Genomic DNA, 20,386 nt, shown 5'->3' with positions numbered 1-20,386 from the left:
ACATGTCACGACCCCTGCAGAGAACATGTCACGACCCCTGCAGAGAACATGTCACGACCCCTGCAGAGAACATGTCACGACCCCTGCAGAGAACATGCCACGACCCCTGCAGAGAACATGCCACGACCCCTGCAGAGAACATGTCACGACCCCTGCAGAGAACATGCCACGACCCCTGCAGAGAACATGCCACGACCCCTGCAGAGAACATGTCACGACCCCTGCAGAGAACATGTCACGACCCCTGCAGAGAACATGTCACGACCCCTGCAGAGAACATGTCAAGACCCCTGCAGAGAACATGCCAAGACCCCTGCAGAGAACATGCCACGACCCCTGCAGAGAACATGCCACGACCCCTGCAGAGAACATGTCACGACCCCTGCAGAGAACATGTCACGACCCCTGCAGAGAACATGTCACGACCCCTGCAGAGAACATGTCACGACCCCTGCAGAGAACATGTCACGACCCCTGCAGAGAACATGCCACGACCCCTGCAGAGAACATGCCACGACCCCTGCAGAGAACATGCCACGACCCCTGCAGAGAACATGTCACGACCCCTGCAGAGAACATGTCACGACCCCTGCAGAGAACATGTCACGACCCCTGCAGAGAACATGTCACGACTCATTATTGACTCACAAACGGTTTTAACTCTAATTAAAAATCCCATCTTCATAGAAAAAACTGGCACAAAGTTGATTTCACTCAAACAGCTGTTTTTGTTGTGGGTGTAAAGGTGGTGTAAAGGTGGTGTAAAGGTCGTGTAAAGGTCGTGTACCATCTGGATCTCCTCAGGAGAGAGCTCGTCCTCCTCGTGTCCCTCCCAAAGGTCTGCAGGAGGATCCAGGGCATCTGACACACTGCGCTCTGGAGAGGACAGGTTTAAGAGTACTATTACTGCTCTTACTCTTACTGCTCTTACTCGCGCTACAGTACCCGTCTCGCGCTACAGTACCCGTCTCGCGCTACAGTACCCGTCTCGCGCTACAGTACCCGTCTCTGTGCTCTTCTCCGTCTCGGCGCTCACTTCCGCTGCTGAAGGTTTATGGTCTCGTTTGTGATGCTCTGGTAAAAGACGAGACCTAAAAACACGGATTTAGATGAACTCAACGAGAACAAGAGTTAGAAGATGAATCAAGTGAAGTAAACAACGTGTCTCACAGTCTCTTCTTGTCCAAGACTCTCTTCACTCTGACGGCTCTCTGCTCAGAGTACACTTTACACACACCTGAAACACACAGAGTACACTTTACACACACCTGAAACACACAGAGTACACTTTACACACACCTGAAACACACAGAGTACACTTTACACACACCTGAAACACACAGAGTACACTTTACACACACCTGAAACACACAGAGTACACTTTACACACACCTGAAACACACAGAGTACACTTTACACACACCTAAGACACAGAGTACACTTGACACACACCTGAGACACACAGAGTACACTTTACACACACCTGAGACACACAGAGTACACTTTACACACACCTGAAACACACACAGAGTACACTTTACACACACAGAGTACACTTTACACACACCTGAGACACACACAGAGTACACTTTACACACACCTGAGACACACACAGAGTACACTTTACACACACAGAGTACACTTTACACACACCTGACACACACAGAGTACACTTTACACACACCTGACACACACAGAGTACACTTTACACACACCTGACACACACAGAGTACACTTTACACACACCTGAGACACACAGAGTACACTTTACACACACCTGAAACACACAGAGTACACTTTACACACATCTGACACACACAGAGTACACTTTACACACACCTGAGAAACACAGAGTACACTTTACACACACCTGAGACACACAGAGTACACTTTACACACACCTGAGACACACAGAGTACACTTTACACACACCTGAGACACACAGAGTACACTTTACACACACAGAGTACACTTTACACACACCTGAAACACAGAGTACACTTTACACACACCTGAGACACACACAGAGTACACTTTACACACACCTGACACACACAGAGTACACTTTACACACACCTGACACACACAGAGTACACTTTACACACACCTGACACACACAGAGTACACTTTACACACACCTGACACACACAGAGTACACTTTACACACACCTGAGACACACAGAGTACACTTTACACACACCTGAGAAACACAGAGTACACTTTACACACACCTGAGACACACAGAGTACACTTTACACACACCTGAGACACACACAGAGTACACTTTACACACACCTGAGACACACACAGAGTACACTTTACACACACCTGAGACACACAGAGTACACTTTACACACACCTGAGACACACACAGAGTACACTTTACACACACCTGACACACACAAGAGTACACTTTACACACACCTGACACACACAGAGTACACTTTACACACACCTGACACACACAGAGTACACTTTACACACACCTGAGACACACACAGAGTACACTTTACACACACCTGAGACACACACAGAGTACACTTTACACACACATGTTCTTCAGACGTTCACTACAACAGGACACTGCAGAGACTGTAGAGACTGCAGAGACTGCAGGGACTGTAGAGACTAGTGTAGACACTGCAGAGACTGTAGAGCAGACACTGCAGAGACTATAGAGCAGACACTGCAGAGACTGTAGAGCAGACACTGCAGAGACTGTAGAGCAGACACTGCAGAGACTGTAGTGCAGACACTGAAGAGACTGTACAGCAGACACTGCAGAGACTGTAGTGCAGACACTGCAGAGACTGTAGAGACTGCAGAGGCTGCAGAGCAGACACTGCAGAGACTGTAGTGCAGACACTGCAGAGACTGTAGTGCAGACACTGCAGAGACTGTAGAGACTGCAGAGCAGACACTGTAGAGACTGTAGAGCAGACACTGCAGAGAGACTGTAGTGCAGACACTGCAGAGACTGTAGTGCAGACACTGCAGAGACTGTAGTGTAGACACTGCAGAGACTGTAGTGCAGACACTGCAGAGACTGTAGTGCAGACACTGCAGAGACTGTAGAGAATGTAGAGCAGAGACTGCAGAGACTGTAGAGACTGCAGACACTGCAGAGACTGTAGTGCAGACACTGCGGAGACTGTAGAGACTGCAGAGGCTGCAGAGCAGACACTGCAGAGACTGTAGAGCAGACACTGCAGAGACTGTAGAGACTGCAGAGCAGACAGTGCAGAGACTGTAGAGCAGACACTGCAGAGACTGTAGAGCAGACACTGCAGAGACTGTAGAGCAGACACTGCAGAGACTGTAGAGCAGACACTGCAGAGACTATAGAGCAGACACTGCAGAGACTGTAGAGCAGACACTGCAGAGACTGTAGAGCAGACACTGCAGAGACTGTAGTGCAGACACTGCAGAGACTGTAGTGCAGACACTGAAGAGACTGCAGTGAGAGTGCAGTGCAGACACTGCAGAGACTGTAGAGACTGCAGAGGCTGCAGAGCAGACACTGCAGAGACTGTAGTGCAGACACTGCAGAGACTGTAGAGCAGACACTGCAGAGACTGTAGAGACTGCAGAGCAGACACTGTAGAGACTGTAGAGCAGACACTGCAGAGAGACTGTAGTGCAGACACTGCAGAGACTGTAGTGCAGACACTGCAGAGACTGTAGTGTAGACACTGCAGAGACTGTAGTGCAGACACTGCAGAGACTGTAGAGACTGTAGAGCAGAGACTGCAGAGACTGTAGAGACTGCAGACACTGCAGAGACTGTAGTGCAGACACTGCGGAGACTGTAGAGACTGCAGAGGCTGCAGAGCAGACACTGCAGAGACTGTAGAGCAGACACTGCAGAGACTGTAGAGACTGCAGAGAAGACAGTGCAGAGACTGTAGAGCAGACACTGCAGAGACTGTAGAGCAGACAATGCAGAGACTGTAGAGCAGACACTGCAGAGACTGTAGAGCAGACACTGCAGAGACTATAGAGCAGACACTGCAGAGGCTGCAGAGCAGACACTGCAGAGACTGCTGTGCAGACACTGCAGAGCCTATAGAGCAGACACTGCAGAGACTGTAGTGCAGACACTGCAGAGACTGTAGAGCAGACACTGCAGAGACTGTAGAGACTGCAGAGCTGACACTGTAGAGACTGTAGAGCAGACACTGCAGAGAGACTGTAGTGCAGACACTGCAGAGACTGTAGTGTAGACACTGCAGAGACTGTAGTGCAGACACTGCAGAGACTGTAGTGCAGACACTGCAGAGACTGTAGAGACTGTAGAGCAGAGACTGCAGAGACTGTAGAGACTGCAGACACTGCAGAGACTGTAGTGCAGACACTGCGGAGACTGTAGAGACCGCAGAGGCTGCAGAGCAGACACTGCAGAGACTGTAGAGCAGACACTGCAGAGACTGTAGAGACTGCAGAGCAGACAGTGCAGAGACTGTAGAGCAGACACTGCAGAGACTGTAGAGCAGACACTGCAGAGACTGTAGAGCAGACACTGCAGAGACTGTAGAGCAGACACTGCAGAGACTGTAGAGCAGACACTGCAGAAACTGTACAGCAGACACTGCAGAGACTGTACAGTAGACACTGCAGAGACTGTAGAGCAGTAGTGCAGACACTGCAGAGACTGTAGTGTAGACACTGCAGAGACAGTAATGCAGACACTGCAGAGACTGTAGAGCAGACACTGCAGAGACTGTAGAGCAGACACTGCAGAGACTGTAGAGACTGCAGAGGCTGCAGAGCAGACACTGTAGAGACTGTAGAGCAGACACTGCAGAGACTGTAGAGCAGACACTGCAGAGACTGTAGTGCAGACACTGCAGAGACTGTAGTGCAGACACTGCAGAGACTGTAGTGCAGACACTGAAGAGACTGCAGTGAGAGTGCAGTGCAGACACTGCAGAGACTGTAGTGCAGACACTGCAGAGACTGTAGAGACTGCAGAGGCTGCAGAGCAGACACTGCAGAGACTGTAGAGCAGACACTGCAGAGACTGTAGTGCAGACACTGAAGAGACTGCAGTGAGACTGCAGTGCAGACACTGCAGAGCCTATAGAGCAGACACTGCAGAGACTGTAGTGCAGACACTGCAGAGACTGTAGAGCAGACACTGCAGAGACTGTAGAGCAGACACTGCAGAGACTGTAGAGACTGCAGAGCAGATACTGTAGACTGTAGAGCAGACACTGCAGAGAGACTAGTGCAGACACTGCAGAGACTGTAGTGCAGACACTGCAGAGACTGTAGTGCAGACACTGCAGAGACTGTAGTGCAGACACTGCAGAGACTGTAGAGACTGTAGTGCAGACACTGCAGAGACTGTAGAGCAGAGACTGCAGAGACTGTAGAGACTGCAGACACTGCAGAGACTGTAGTGCAGACACTGCAGAGACTGTAGAAACTGCAGAGGCTGCAGAGATTGTAGAGCAGACACTGCAGAGATTGTAGAGCAGACACTGCAGAGACTGTAGAGACTGCAGAGGCTGCAGAGCAGACACTGCAGAGACTGCAGAGCAGACACTGCAGAGACTGTAGAGCAGACACTGCAGAGACTGTAGTGCAGACACTGCAGAAACTGTACAGCAGACACTGCAGAGACTGTACAGCAGACACTGCAGAGACTGTAGTGCAGAGACTGCAGAGACTGTAGAGCAGTAGTGCAGACACTGCAGAGACTGTAGTGTAGACACTGCAGAGACAGTAATGCAGACACTGCAGAGACAGTAATGCAGACACTGCAGAGACTGTAGAGCAGACACTGCAGAGACTGTAGAGCAGACACTGCAGAGACTATAGACTGCAGAGGCTGCAGAGCAGACATTGCAGAGACAGTAGAGCAGACACTGCAGAGACTGTAGTGTAGACACTGCAGAGACTGTAGTGCAGACACTGCAGAGACTGTACAGCAGACACTGCAGAGACTGTAGAGCAGACACTGCAGTTCCTGCAGTGCAGAGATTGCAGAGACTGTAGTACAGACACTGCAGAGACTGTAGTGCAGACACTGCAGAGACTGTAGAGCAGACACTGCAGTTCCTGCAGTGCAGAGATTGCAGAGACTGTAGTGTAGACACTGCAGAGACAGTAATGCAGACACTGCAGAGACAGTAATGCAGACACTGCAGAGACTATAGAGCAGACACTGAAGAGACTGTAGAGCAGACAGTGCAGAGACTGTAGAGACTGTAGTGCAGACACTGCAGAGACTGCAGAGCAGACACTGCAGAGAGACTGTAGTGCAGACACTGCAGAGACTGCAGAGCAGACACTGCAGAGACTGTAGTGCAGACACTGCAGAGACTGCAGAGCAGACACTGCAGAGACTGTAGTGCAGACACTGCAGAGACTGCAGAGCAGACACTGCAGAGACTGTAGTGCAGACACTGCAGAAACTGTACAGCAGACACTGCAGAGACTGTACAGCAGACACTGCAGAGACTGTACAGCAGACACTGCAGAGACTGTAGTGCAGAGACTGCAGAGACTGTAGAGCAGTAGAGCAGACACTGCAGAGACTGTAGTACAGACACTGCAGAGACTGTAGAGCAGTAGTGTAGACACTGCAGAGACAGTAATGCAGACACTGCAGAGACTGTAGAGACTGCAGAGACTGTAGAGACTGCAGAGGCTGCAGAGCAGACACTGCAGAGACTGTAGAGCAGACACTGCAGAGACTGTAGTGTAGACACTGCAGAGACTGTAGTGCAGACACTGCAGAAACTGTAGTGCAGACACTGCAGAGACTGTAGAGCAGACACTGCAGTTCCTGCAGTGCAGAGATTGCAGAGCCTGTAGTACAGACACTGCAGAGACTGTAATGCAGACACTGCAGAGACAGTAATTCAGACACTGCAGAGACTATAGAGCAGACACTGAAGAGACTGCAGTGCAGACACTGAAGAGACTGCAGTGCAGACACTGAAGAGCCTATAGAGCAGACAGTGCAGAGAGACTGTAGTGCAGACACTGCAGAGACTGTAGTGCAGAGACTGTAGAGACTGTAGTGCAGACACTGCAGAGACTGCAGAGCAGACACTGCAGAGAGACTGTAGTGCAGACACTGCAGAGACTGTAGTGCAGAGACTGTAGAGACTGTAGTGCAGACACTGCAGAGACTGCAGAGCAGACACTGCAGAGAGACTGTAGTGCAGACACTGCAGAGACTGTAGTGCAGAGACTGTAGAGACTGCAGAGCAGACACTGCAGAGACTCTAGTGCAGACACAGTACTGTACTTGCTGTTTATGTTTGCTATGTTAGCAGCCGGTTTTAGGGTAGGTGGTCCAAACAAGGACTTAAACTGAAACAGGACTCAAGCGGGACTAAAGCGGGACCAAAGCAGATCTAAAGCAGGTCTAAAGCAGGTCTAAAGCAGGACTAAAGCAGGACTAAAGCAGGACTAAAGCAGGTCTAAAGCAGGTCTAAAGCAGGTCTAAAGCAGGTCTAAAGCAGGTCTAAAGCAGGACTAAAGCAGGACTAAAGCAGGACTAAAGCAGGACTAAAGCAGGTCTAAAGCAGGACTAAAGCAGATCTAAAGCAGATCTAAAGCAGGTCTAAAGCAGGTCTAAAGCAGGTCTAAAGCAGGTCTAAAGCAGGTCTAAAGCAGGTCCAAAGCAGGTCCAAAGCAGGTCCAAAGCAGGACTAAAGCAGGTCTAAAGCAGGTCTAAAGCAGGACTAAAGCAGGTCTAAAGCAGGTCTAAAGCAGGACTAAAGCAGGTCTAAAGCAGGACTAAAGCAGGACTAAAGCAGGTCTAAAGCAGGTCTAAAGCAGGACTAAAGCAGGTCTAAAGCAGGACTAAAGCAGGACTAAAGCAGGACTAAAGCAGGTCTAAAGCAGGTCTAAAGCAGGTCTAAAGCAGGACTAAAGCAGGACTAAAGCAGGACTAAATCAGGACTGTCCCAGGACAGACTGACAAATAGATTTTCAAAGTTAGGGGCCTGGGGGGCCCTAACTTCCCAAGCAATTTCAGGGGCCCACAAGCGCGCGCTGAGTCATACGAACAAGATAAATGTGTTGCTTTAAACCTGGTTATTAGCATGTAAAACAAGTACTTTTATCTGTTATTTGATATGAAGAGCACAAATACTGAATCATATAAACCAGAGATCATGATCTTTAAAACTGTTTCGTTCAATATATTCATGTTTCTTATAAAATAAATACTGTTTAGAGCATTTGACACAAGGAGATCTTGTGGAATATATGAAATCACATCCTACAAAATAAACTACTAACATATAAACATTGCCCCGAAAATTAGACCGAGCATTTCCGAGGACACGTGAACGCAACAAAAACGCAGCGGCCAATCAGATGCCCGATTTCATCGATATTACATCACAGAGACCGCTTGGCCAATGAGAAGCGAGAAGACGTGTGAAGTGGGCGTGTCTGTCAAAACGAAACTTAAGCGATGAAAATGCCCCGAATAGGGACAAATTACTAGTTAAATCTTAATTTTTTTTGAGGAGGGGCACGGCAGGCCCCGGGGGGCCCCCTCCTATTTCAAACTGCCGGCCCGCTGGAGATTCAACAGCTTGCGGGCCCCGGGCCCCCGTCTATTTTGCAGCCTGCAGGACTAAGCCCAGACTCACCTCTCAGGTAAGACTCGATGAGGTCCAGTATGGCTCCTCTGTGGTCTTTGGTCTGGGCTGAAGTCGCCTGTTTCTCTGCTGAACAAACACAAAACTCATCAGGACTAAACTACGGTCTGTCCAGATCAAATAAACACTAAAGAATTAGCAATACTCCCATTATTGTGAATGAGTACATTTCTACAGTCCCGCTACAGTCCCGCTACAGTCTACAGTCCCGCTACAGTCCCGCTACAGTCTACAGTCCCGCTACAGTCCCGCTACAGTCTACAGTCCCGCTACAGTCTACAGTCCCGCTACAGTCTACAGTCCCGCTACAGTCCCGCTACAGTCTACAGTCCCGCTACAGTCCCGCTACAGTCTACAGTCCCGCTACAGTCTACAGTCCCGCTACAGTCCCGCTACAGTCTACAGTCCCGCTACAGTCCCGCTACAGTCCCGCTACAGTCTACAGTCCCGCTACAGTCTACAGTCCCGCTACAGTCCCGCTACAGTCTACAGTCCCGCTACAGTCCCGCTACAGTCCCGCTACAGTCAACAGTCCCGCTACAGTCTACAGTCCCGCTACAGTCTACAGTCCCGCTACAGTCCCGCTACAGTCCCGCTACAGTCCCGCTACAGTCTACAGTCCCGCTACAGTCCCGCTACAGTCTACAGTCCCGCTACAGTCCCGCTACAGTCTACAGTCCCGCTACAGTCCCGCTACAGTCTACAGTCCCGCTACAGTCCCGCTACAGTCTACAGTCCCGCTACAGTCTACAGTCCCGCTACAGTCCCGCTACAGTCTACAGTCCCGCTAAAGTCCCGCTACAGTCTACAGTCCCGCTACAGTCCCGCTACAGTCCCGCTACAGTCTACAGTCCCGCTACAGTCTACAGTCCCGCTACAGTCTACAGTCCCGCTACAGTCTACAGTCCCGCTACAGTCCCGCTACAGTCTACAGTCCCGCTACAGTCTACAGTCCCGCTACAGTCCCGCTACAGTCTACAGTCCCGCTACAGTCTACAGTCCCGCTACAGTCCCGCTACAGTCTACAGTCCCGCTACAGTCCCGCTACAGTCTACAGTCCCGCTACAGTCTACAGTCCCGCTACAGTCCCGCTACAGTCTACAGTCCCGCTACAGTCTACAGTCCCGCTACAGTCCCGCTACAGTCTACAGTCCCGCTACAGTCCCGCTACAGTCTACAGTCCCGCTACAGTCTACAGTCCCGCTACAGTCCCGCTACAGTCTACAGTCCCGCTACAGTCTACAGTCCCGCTACAGTCTACAGTCCCGCTACAGTCTACAGTCCCGCTACAGTCCCGCTACAGTCTACAGTCCCGCTACAGTCTACAGTCCCGCTACAGTCCCGCTGCAGTCCCGCTACAGTCTACAGTCCCGCTACAGTCTACAGTCCCGCTACAGTCCCGCTACAGTCTACAGTCCCGCTACAGTATCGCTACAGTCTACAGTCCAGCTACAGTCTACAGTCCCGCTACAGTCCCGCTACAGTCCCGCTACAGTCCCGCTACAGTCTACAGTCCCGCTACAGTCCCGCTACAGTCTACAGTCCCGCTACAGTCCCGCTACAGTCTACAGTCCTGCTACAGTCCCGCTACAGTCTACAGTCCCGCTACAGTCCCGCTACAGTCTACAGTCCCGCTACAGTCTACAGTCCCGCTACAGTCCCGCTACAGTCCAGCTACAGTCCCGCTACAGTCTACAGTCCCGCTACAGTCCCGCTACAGTCCCGCTACAGTCCCGCTACAGTCTACAGTGCCGCTACAGTCCCGCTACAGTCCCGCTACAGTTTAGAGTCCCGCTACAGTCTACAGTCCCGCTACAGTCCCGCTACAGTCTACAGTCCAGCTACAGTCCCACTACAGTCTATAGTCCTGCTACAGTCCGGCTACAGTCCCGCTGGAGTCCCGCTGCAGTCCCGCTGCAGTCCCGCTACAGTCCCGCTACAGTCTACAGTCCCGCTACAGTCCCGCTACAGTCCCGCTACAGTCCCGCTACAGTCCCGCTACAGTCTACAGTCCCGCTACAGTCTACAGTCCCGCTACAGTCCCACTACAGTCTATAGTCCTGCTACAGTCCCGCTACAGTCTACAGTTCGGGTGCAGTCCGGGTGCAGTCCCGCTACAGTCCCGCTGCAGTCCCGCTACAGTCCCGCTACAGTCCGGGTGCAGTTCCGCTACAGTCCCGCTGCAGTCCCGCTGCAGTCCCGCTGCAGTCCCGCTGCAGTCCCGCTGCAGTCCCGCTAGTCTACAGTCCCGCTACAGTTCCGCTAAAGTCTACAGTCCCGCTACATTCCCGCTACAGTCCCGCTGCAGTCCCACTGCAGTCCCACTGCAGTCCCGCTGCAGTCCCGCTGCAGTCCCGCTGCAGTCCCGCTGCAGTCCCGCTGCAGTCCCGCTACAGTCCCGCTACAGTCCCGCTGCAGTCCCGCTGCAGTCCCGCTACAGTCCCGCTGCAGTCCCGCTGCAGTCCCGCTGCAGTCCCGCTGCAGTCCCGCTGCAGTCCCGCTGCAGTCTACAGTCCCGCTACAGTCCGGCTACAGTCTACAGTCCCGCTACAGTCTACAGTCCCGCTACAGTCCCGCTACAGTCTACAGTCCCGCTACAGTCCCGCTACAGTCTACAGTCCCGCTACAGTCTACAGTCCCGCTACAGTCTACAGTCCCGCTACAGTCCCGCTACAATCCCGCTACAGTCTACAGTCCCGCTACAGTCTACAGTCCCGCTACAGTCTACAGTCCCGCTACAGTCCCGCTACAATCCCGCTACAGTCTACAGTCCCGCTACAGTCTACAGTCCAGCTACAGTCTACAGTCCCGCTACAGTCTACAGTCCCGCTACAGTCTACAGTCCGGCTACAGTCTACAGTCCCGCTACAGTCTACAGTCCCGCTACAGTCCCGCTACAGTCTACAGTCCCGCTACAGTCCCGCTGCAGTCTACAGTCCCACTACAGTCCGGCTACAGTCTACAGTCCTGCTACAGTCCCGCTACAGTCTACAGTCCCGCTACAGTCCCGCTACAATCCCGCTACAGTCCCGCTACAGTCTACAGTCCCGCTACAGTCTACAGTCCAGCTACAGTCTACAGTCCCGCTACAGTCTACAGTCCCGCTACAGTCTACAGTCCCGCTACAGTCTACAGTCCGGCTACAGTCTACAGTCCGGCTACAGTCTACAGTCCCGCTACAGTCTACAGTCCCGCTACAGTCCCGCTACAGTCTACAGTCCCGCTACAGTCCCGCTGCAGTCCCGCTGCAGTCTACAGTCCCACTACAGTCCGGCTACAGTCTACAGTCCCGCTACAGTCTACAGTCCCGCTACAGTCCCGCTACAGTCTACAGTCCCGCTACAGTCCCGCTACAGTCTACAGTCCCTCTACAGTCCTGCTATAGTCCGGGTGCAGTCCCGCTACAGTCCCGCTGCAGTCCCGCTACAGTCCCGCTACAGTCCCGCTACAGTCCCGCTACAGTCCGGGTGCAGTCCCGCTACAGTCTACAGTCCCGCTACAGTCCCGCTGCATTCCCGCTGCAGTCCCGCTGCAGTCCCGCTACAGTCCCGCTACAGTCCCGCTACAGTCCCGCTACAGTCCGGGTGCAGTCCCGCTACAGTCTGCAGTCCCGCTGCAGTCCCGCTGCAGTCCCGCTGCAGTCCCGCTACAGTCCCGCTGCAGTCCCGCTACAGTCCCGCTGCAGTCCCGCTGCAGTCCCGCTACAGTCCCGCTACAGTCCCGCTGCATTCCCGCTACAGTCCCGCTACAGTCCCGCTGCATTCCCGCTACAGTCCCGCTACAGTCTACAGTCCCGCTACAGTCTACAGTCCCGCTACAGTCTACAGCCCCGCTACAGTCCCGCTACAGTCCCGCTGCAGTCCCGCTGCAGTCCCGCTGCAGTCCCCCCGCTGCAGTCTACAGTCCCGCTGCAGTCCCGCTGCAGTCTACAGTCCCGCTGCAGTCCCGTTGCAGTCTACAGTCCCGCTACAGTCCCGCTACAGTCCCGCTGCAGTCCCGCTACAGTCCCGCTGCAGTCCCGCTGCAGTCCCGCTGCAGTCCCGCTGCAGTCCCGCTACAGTCCCGCTGCAGTCCCGCTGCAGTCCCGCTACAGTCCCGCTACAGTCTACAGTCCCGCTGCATTCCCGCTACAGTCCCGCTACAGTCTACAGTCCCGCTACAGTCCCGCTACAGTCCCGCTACAGTCTACAGTCCCGCTGCATTCCCGCTACAGTCCCGCTACAGTCTACAGTCCCGCTACAGTCTACAGTCCCGCTACAGTCTACAGTCCCGCTACAGTCCCGCTACAGTCCCGCTGCAGTCCCGCTGCAGTCCCCCCGCTGCAGTCTACAGTCCCGCTGCAGTCCCGCTGCAGTCTACAGTCCCGCTGCAGTCCCGCTGCAGTCTACAGTCCCGCTGCAGTCCCGTTGCAGTCTACAGTCCCGCTACAGTCCCGCTGCAGTCCCGCTACAGTCCCGCTACAGTCTACAGTCCCGCTACAGTCCCGCTACAGTCTACAGTCCCGCTACAGTCTACAGTCCCGCTACAGTCCCGCTACAGTCTACAGTCCTGCTACAGTCCCGCTACAGTCTACAGTCCCGCTACAGTCTACAGTCCCGCTACAGTCCCGCTACAGTCTACAGTCCCGCTACAGTCTACAGTCCCGCTACAGTCTACAGTCCCGCTACAGTCCCGCTACAGTCTACAGTCCCGCTACAGTCTACAGTCCCGCTACAGTCCCGCTGCAGTCCCGCTACAGTCCCGCTACAGTCTACAGTCCCGCTACAGTCTACAGTCCCGCTACAGTCCCGCTACAGTCTACAGTCCCGCTACAGTCTCGCTACAGTCTACAGTCCAGCTACAGTCTACAGTCCAGCTACAGTCTACAGTCCCGCTACAGTCCCGCTACAGTCCCGCTACAGTCTACAGTCCCGCTACAGTCCCGCTACAGTCCCGCTACAGTCTACAGTCCCGCTACAGTCCCGCTACAGTCTACAGTCCCGCTACAGTCTACAGTCCCGCTACAGTCTACAGTCCCGCTACAGTCTACAGTCCCGCTACAGTCCCGCTACAGTCCAGCTACAGTCCCGCTACACTCTACAGTCCCGCTACAGTCCCGCTACAGTCCCGCTACAGTCTACAGTGCCGCTACAGTCCCGCTACAGTCCCGCTACAGTCCCGCTACAGTTTAGAGTCCCGCTACAGTCTACAGTCCCGCTACAGTCCCGCTACAGTCTACAGTCCAGCTACAGTCCCACTACAGTCTATAGTCCTGCTACAGTCCCGCTACAGTCCCGCTGGAGTCCCGCTGCAGTCCCGCTGCAGTCCCGCTACAGTCCCGCTACAGTCCCGCTACAGTCCCGCTACAGTCCCGCTACAGTCTACAGTCCCGCTACAGTCTACAGTCCCGCTACAGTCCCACTACAGTCTATAGTCCTGCTACAGTCCCGCTACAGTCCCGCTGCAGTCCCGCTGCAGTCCCGCTGCAGTCTACAGTCCCGCTACAGTCCCGCTGCAGTCCCGCTACAGTCTACAGTCCCGCTACAGTCCTGCTACAGTCCCGCTGCAGTCCCGCTACAGTCTACAGTCCCGCTACAGTCTACAGTCCCGCTGCAGTCCCGCTGCAGTCTACAGTCCCGCTGCAGTCCCGCTGCAGTCTACAGTCCCGCTGCAGTCCCGCTGCAGTCTACAGTCCCGCTACAGTCCCGCTGCAGTCCCGCTGCAGTCCCGCTGCAGTCCCGCTGCAGTCGCGCTGCAGTCTACAGTCCCGCTGCAGTCCCGCTGCAGTCCCGCTGCAGTCGCGCTGCAGTCTACAGTCCCGCTGCAGTCCCGCTGCAGTCCCGCTGCAGTCTACAGTCCCGCTACAGTCCCGCTGCAGTCCCGCTGCAGTCCCGCTGCAGTCGCGCTGCAGTCTGCAGTCCCGCTGCAGTCCCGCTGCAGTCGCGCTGCAGTCTGCAGTCCCGCTGCAGTCCCGCTGCAGTCGCGCTGCAGTCTGCAGTCCCGCTGCAGTCCCGCTGCAGTCTGCAGTCGCGCTGCAGTCGCGCTGCAGTCTGCAGTCGCGCTGCAGTCGCGCTGCAGTCTGCAGTCCCGCTGCAGTCGCGCTGCAGTCTGCAGTCCCGCTGCAGTCCCGCTGCAGTCTGCAGTCGCGCTGCAGTCGCGCTGCAGTCTGCAGTCCCGCTGCAGTCGCGCTGCAGTCTGCAGTCCCGCTGCAGTCGCGCTGCAGTCTGCAGTCCCGCTGCAGTCCCGCTGCAGTCTACAGTCCCGCTACAGTCCCGCTACAGTCTACAGTCCCTCTACAGTCCTGCTATAGTCCGGGTGCAGTCCCGCTACAGTCCCGCTGCAGTCCCGCTACAGTCCCGCTACAGTCCCGCTACAGTCCCGCTACAGTCCGGGTGCAGTCCCGCTACAGTCTACAGTCCCGCTACAGTCCCGCTGCATTCCCGCTGCAGTCCCGCTGCAGTCCCGCTACAGTCCCGCTACAGTCCCGCTACAGTCCCGCTACAGTCCGGGTGCAGTCCCGCTACAGTCTACAGTCCCGCTACAGTCCCGCTGCATTCCCGCTGCAGTCCCGCTGCAGTCCCGCTACAGTCCCGCTACAGTCCCGCTACAGTCCCGCTACAGTCCGGGTGCAGTCCCGCTACAGTCTGCAGTCCCGCTGCAGTCCCGCTGCAGTCCCGCTGCAGTCCCGCTACAGTCCCGCTGCAGTCCCGCTACAGTCCCGCTGCAGTCCCGCTGCAGTCCCGCTACAGTCCCGCTACAGTCCCGCTGCATTCCCGCTACAGTCCCGCTACAGTCCCGCTACATTCCCGCTACAGTCCCGCTACAGTCTACAGTCCCGCTACAGTCTACAGTCCCGCTACAGTCTACAGCCCCGCTACAGTCCCGCTACAGTCCCGCTGCAGTCCCGCTGCAGTCCCGCTGCAGTCCCCCCGCTGCAGTCTACAGTCCCGCTGCAGTCCCGCTGCAGTCTACAGTCCCGCTGCAGTCCCGTTGCAGTCTACAGTCCCGCTACAGTCCCGCTACAGTCCCGCTGCAGTCCCGCTACAGTCCCGCTGCAGTCCCGCTGCAGTCCCGCTGCAGTCCCGCTGCAGTCCCGCTACAGTCCCGCTGCAGTCCCGCTGCAGTCCCGCTACAGTCCCGCTACAGTCTACAGTCCCGCTGCATTCCCGCTACAGTCCCGCTACAGTCTACAGTCCCGCTACAGTCCCGCTACAGTCCCGCTACAGTCTACAGTCCCGCTGCATTCCCGCTACAGTCCCGCTACAGTCTACAGTCCCGCTACAGTCTACAGTCCCGCTACAGTCTACAGTCCCGCTACAGTCCCGCTACAGTCCCGCTGCAGTCCCGCTGCAGTCCCCCCGCTGCAGTCTACAGTCCCGCTGCAGTCCCGCTGCAGTCTACAGTCCCGCTGCAGTCCCGCTGCAGTCTACAGTCCCGCTGCAGTCCCGTTGCAGTCTACAGTCCCGCTACAGTCCCGCTGCAGTCCCGCTACAGTCCCGCTACAGTCTACAGTCCCGCTACAGTCCCGCTACAGTCTACAGTCCCGCTACAGTCTACAGTCCCGCTACAGTCCCGCTACAGTCTACAGTCCTGCTACAGTCCCGCTACAGTCTACAGTCCCGCTACAGTCTACAGTCCCGCTACAGTCCCGCTACAGTCTACAGTCCCGCTACAGTCTACAGTCCCGCTACAGTCTACAGTCCCGCTACAGTCCCGCTACAGTCTACAGTCCCGCTACAGTCTACAGTCCCGCTACAGTCCCGCTGCAGTCCCGCTACAGTCCCGCTACAGTCTACAGTCCCGCTACAGTCTACAGTCCCGCTACAGTCCCGCTACAGTCTACAGTCCCGCTACAGTCTCGCTACAGTCTACAGTCCAGCTACAGTCTACAGTCCAGCTACAGTCTACAGTCCCGCTACAGTCCCGCTACAGTCCCGCTACAGTCTACAGTCCCGCTACAGTCCCGCTACAGTCCCGCTACAGTCTACAGTCCCGCTACAGTCCCGCTACAGTCTACAGTCCCGCTACAGTCTACAGTCCCGCTACAGTCTACAGTCCCGCTACAGTCTACAGTCCCGCTACAGTCCCGCTACAGTCCAGCTACAGTCCCGCTACACTCTACAGTCCCGCTACAGTCCCGCTACAGTCCCGCTACAGTCTACAGTGCCGCTACAGTCCCGCTACAGTCCCGCTACAGTCCCGCTACAGTTTAGAGTCCCGCTACAGTCTACAGTCCCGCTACAGTCCCGCTACAGTCTACAGTCCAGCTACAGTCCCACTACAGTCTATAGTCCTGCTACAGTCCCGCTACAGTCCCGCTGGAGTCCCGCTGCAGTCCCGCTGCAGTCCCGCTACAGTCTACAGTCCCGCTACAGTCCCGCTACAGTCCCGCTACAGTCCCGCTACAGTCCCGCTACAGTCTACAGTCCCGCTACAGTCTACAGTCCCGCTACAGTCCCACTACAGTCTATAGTCCTGCTACAGTCCCGCTACAGTCCCGCTGCAGTCCCGCTGCAGTCCCGCTGCAGTCTACAGTCCCGCTACAGTCCCGCTGCAGTCCCGCTACAGTCTACAGTCCCGCTACAGTCCTGCTACAGTCCCGCTGCAGTCCCGCTACAGTCTACAGTCCCGCTACAGTCTACAGTCCCGCTGCAGTCCCGCTGCAGTCTACAGTCCCGCTGCAGTCCCGCTGCAGTCTACAGTCCCGCTGCAGTCCCGCTGCAGTCTACAGTCCCGCTACAGTCCCGCTGCAGTCCCGCTGCAGTCCCGCTGCAGTCCCGCTGCAGTCGCGCTGCAGTCTACAGTCCCGCTGCAGTCCCGCTGCAGTCCCGCTGCAGTCTACAGTCCCGCTACAGTCCCGCTGCAGTCCCGCTGCAGTCGCGCTGCAGTCTACAGTCCCGCTGCAGTCCCGCTGCAGTCCCGCTGCAGTCTACAGTCCCGCTACAGTCCCGCTGCAGTCCCGCTGCAGTCCCGCTGCAGTCGCGCTGCAGTCTGCAGTCCCGCTGCAGTCCCGCTGCAGTCGCGCTGCAGTCTGCAGTCCCGCTGCAGTCCCGCTGCAGTCGCGCTGCAGTCTGCAGTCCCGCTGCAGTCCCGCTGCAGTCTGCAGTCGCGCTGCAGTCGCGCTGCAGTCTGCAGTCGCGCTGCAGTCGCGCTGCAGTCTGCAGTCCCGCTGCAGTCGCGCTGCAGTCTGCAGTCCCGCTGCAGTCCCGCTGCAGTCTGCAGTCGCGCTGCAGTCGCGCTGCAGTCTGCAGTCCCGCTGCAGTCGCGCTGCAGTCTGCAGTCCCGCTGCAGTCGCGCTGCAGTCTGCAGTCCCGCTGCAGTCCCGCTGCAGTCTGCAGTCGCGCTGCAGTCGCGCTGCAGTCTGCAGTCGCGCTGCAGTCGCGCTGCAGTCGCGCTGCAGTCTGCAGTCCCGCTGCAGTCCCGCTGCAGTCCCGCACAGACCTTCGTGCCGGAGGCTCCTGATGGCCTCGGAGCAGGTTCTCATGAAGATCTGAGCGTCCTGGTCGATCTGGTCTCTCTCACTGTCCGTCATACGACTCACTTCAGATGAGATCAGGCTAAATACAAAACACAGGATAAATAAGACAAAACACAGTAAAAAACACACAGTGTGGGGTTCAAACTTGGGCTTAGTCTTTACACTTTAGTTGTTTGTTTGTTTTATTTTTTCATTTATTTATTCAGAGGAAATCAAATGAAAGAAAGTGTCCTTTTCGTCTGCACCCTGTCAAATACAAAACACAAAATAAAACAAAGAGATATCCTGATGAACTGCAAAGAATATATCCAATAATAAAATGATCAATAAAATGTACAAAGACCAAAAAAACACCATACAAAATGGGATAAATGATGCAAAGCCAGAGTTGTGTGTCGTCTCTTTGTAATCTCTGGTCCTGTTCTATGTCTGTTGTGTGTTTTATTTTTAAACAAACTCAAATTTTAAAAAAATTGAATCGGGAACAAACTTAATTTACATTTTAGAGATAAGAATAAATGTTCTCTTTATTAGTATTTTTCTGTGTAATTCTTTGTAAATGCATGAAATGCATAGTTTAAATATATATATATAAATGAATAAATGTGAGGATTAATGCATAATATTTGTTCTCTGGACCAAGCAGACTATATTATCTTTGAACATTGATACTTTTTAAACACATTTTGAACCAAATAAAAGGTGTTTATGTGACTGAAGCTAATAATATTCATGAAATAATGTATTATTGATGAAAATCAGAAATAGATTTTTTTTGGGACATTTTGATTTAATATGGTCTCTGTTATAAAGGTCTTTTAATGTGTGTTTTAGAGTCAGAATCAGAATATGTTTATTGCCATGAAAATAATTCAAAAACATAGGAACTTGTCTTGGTGCTGGATGCAATGAAAAGAAGAAGTGATGGAGTCAAACGTCAGCATTAGAACCACGGGGGAAGAGTTTACCTTCCAGCGCTCACGTAGTCTTTCCGATACTGCAGCAGGAAGTCTTTGAGTTTGGAGATGTTTAAGACCTGTCAGAATAAAAGCACAGATGTTTAGACCTGATCGCTTCACAAATCCAAACCCGGCATGTGTACAGAACACATTTGATCAGGAGCAGATTCTCTCGCAATGATCGAGCCTAAACAAATGCAATTTTCTCGCCAAACATCTTATAAATAAACTAGCAAACAGCGCAGTGACAGACGCTTCTCAGAGCGGTTTAACTTCACCACAAAGAAACAACGAGGAACGTGTGAGCGCACCAATGTTTGAGCTGAATCAGACCTGCTCAAAGTCATGTTCTTCTGCTGTAAACCTGCTCAAAGTCACGTTCTTCTGCTGTAAACCTGCTCAAAGTCACGTTCTTCTGCTGTAAACCTGCTCAAAGTCACGTTCTTCTGCTGTAAACCTGCTCAAAGTCACGTTCTTCTGCTGTAAACCTGCTCAAAGTCACGTTCTTCTGCTGTAAACCTGCTCAAAGTCACGTTCTTCTGCTGTAAACCTGCTCAAAGTCACGTTCTTCTGCTGTAAACCTGCTCAAAGTCACGTTCTTCTGCTGTAAACCTGCTCAAAGTCACGTTCTTCTGCTGTAAACCTGCTCAAAGTCACGTTCTTCTGCTGTAAACCTGCTCAAAGTCACGTTCTTCTGCTGTAAACCTGCTCAAAGTCACGTTCTTCTGCTGTAAACCTGCTCAAAGTCACGTTCTTCTGCTGTAAACCTGCTCAAAGTCACGTTCTTCTGCTGTAAACCTGCTCAAAGTCACGTTCTTCTGCTGTAAACCTGCTCAAAGTCACGTTCTTCTGCTGTAAACCTGCTCAAAGTCACGTTCTTCTGCTGTAAACCTGCTCAAAGTCACGTTCTTCTGCTGTAAACCTGCTCAAAGTCACGTTCTTCTGCTGTAAACCTGCTCAAAGTCACGTTCTTCTGCTGTAAACCTGCTCAAAGTCACGTTCTTCTGCTGTAAACCTGCTCAAAGTCACGTTCTTCTGCTGTAAACCTGCTCAAAGTCACGTTCTTCTGCTGTAAACCTGCTCAAAGTCACGTTCTTCTGCTGTAAACCTGCTCAAAGTCACGTTCTTCTGCTGTAAACCTGCTCAAAGTCACGTTCTTCTGCTGTAAACCTGCTCAAAGTCACGTTCTTCTGCTGTAAACCTGCTCAAAGTCATGTTCTTCTGCTGTAAACCTGCTCAAAGTCACGTTCTTCTGCTGTAAACCTGCTCAAAGTCATGTTCTTCTGCTGTAAACCTGCTCAAAGTCACGTTCTTCTGCTGTAAACCTGCTCAAAGTCACG

General features: G+C 53.8%; 1 protein-coding gene across 1 annotated transcript in view; it reads right to left on the bottom strand.

Moving 5' to 3' along the window:
* Nucleotides 1-20,386, bottom strand: part of LOC140374781 (syntaxin-18-like) — a 57,038-nt gene that overhangs the window by 34,513 nt on the left and 2,139 nt on the right. The window contains exons 2-7 of the mRNA XM_072461777.1: nucleotides 19,056-19,123; nucleotides 18,051-18,166; nucleotides 8,622-8,699; nucleotides 1,171-1,237; nucleotides 1,003-1,091; nucleotides 788-876 (exon numbers count right to left, since the gene is read on the bottom strand). Of these exons, the coding sequence (XP_072317878.1) occupies nucleotides 788-876; nucleotides 1,003-1,091; nucleotides 1,171-1,237; nucleotides 8,622-8,699; nucleotides 18,051-18,166; nucleotides 19,056-19,123 (507 nt within the window). The remainder of the gene's footprint in view (nucleotides 1-787; nucleotides 877-1,002; nucleotides 1,092-1,170; nucleotides 1,238-8,621; nucleotides 8,700-18,050; nucleotides 18,167-19,055; nucleotides 19,124-20,386) is intronic.

Source organism: Eucyclogobius newberryi, unplaced genomic scaffold (assembly GCF_026437365.1).
Source record: "Eucyclogobius newberryi isolate DKJ021-1_F unplaced genomic scaffold, fEucNew1.0.hap1 SCAF_311, whole genome shotgun sequence".
Classification (NCBI taxonomy): Eukaryota; Metazoa; Chordata; class Actinopteri; order Gobiiformes; family Gobiidae; genus Eucyclogobius; species Eucyclogobius newberryi.
The sequence above is the reverse complement of the archived record's forward strand: the minus strand, read 5'-3'. Positions and strand labels throughout refer to the sequence as shown.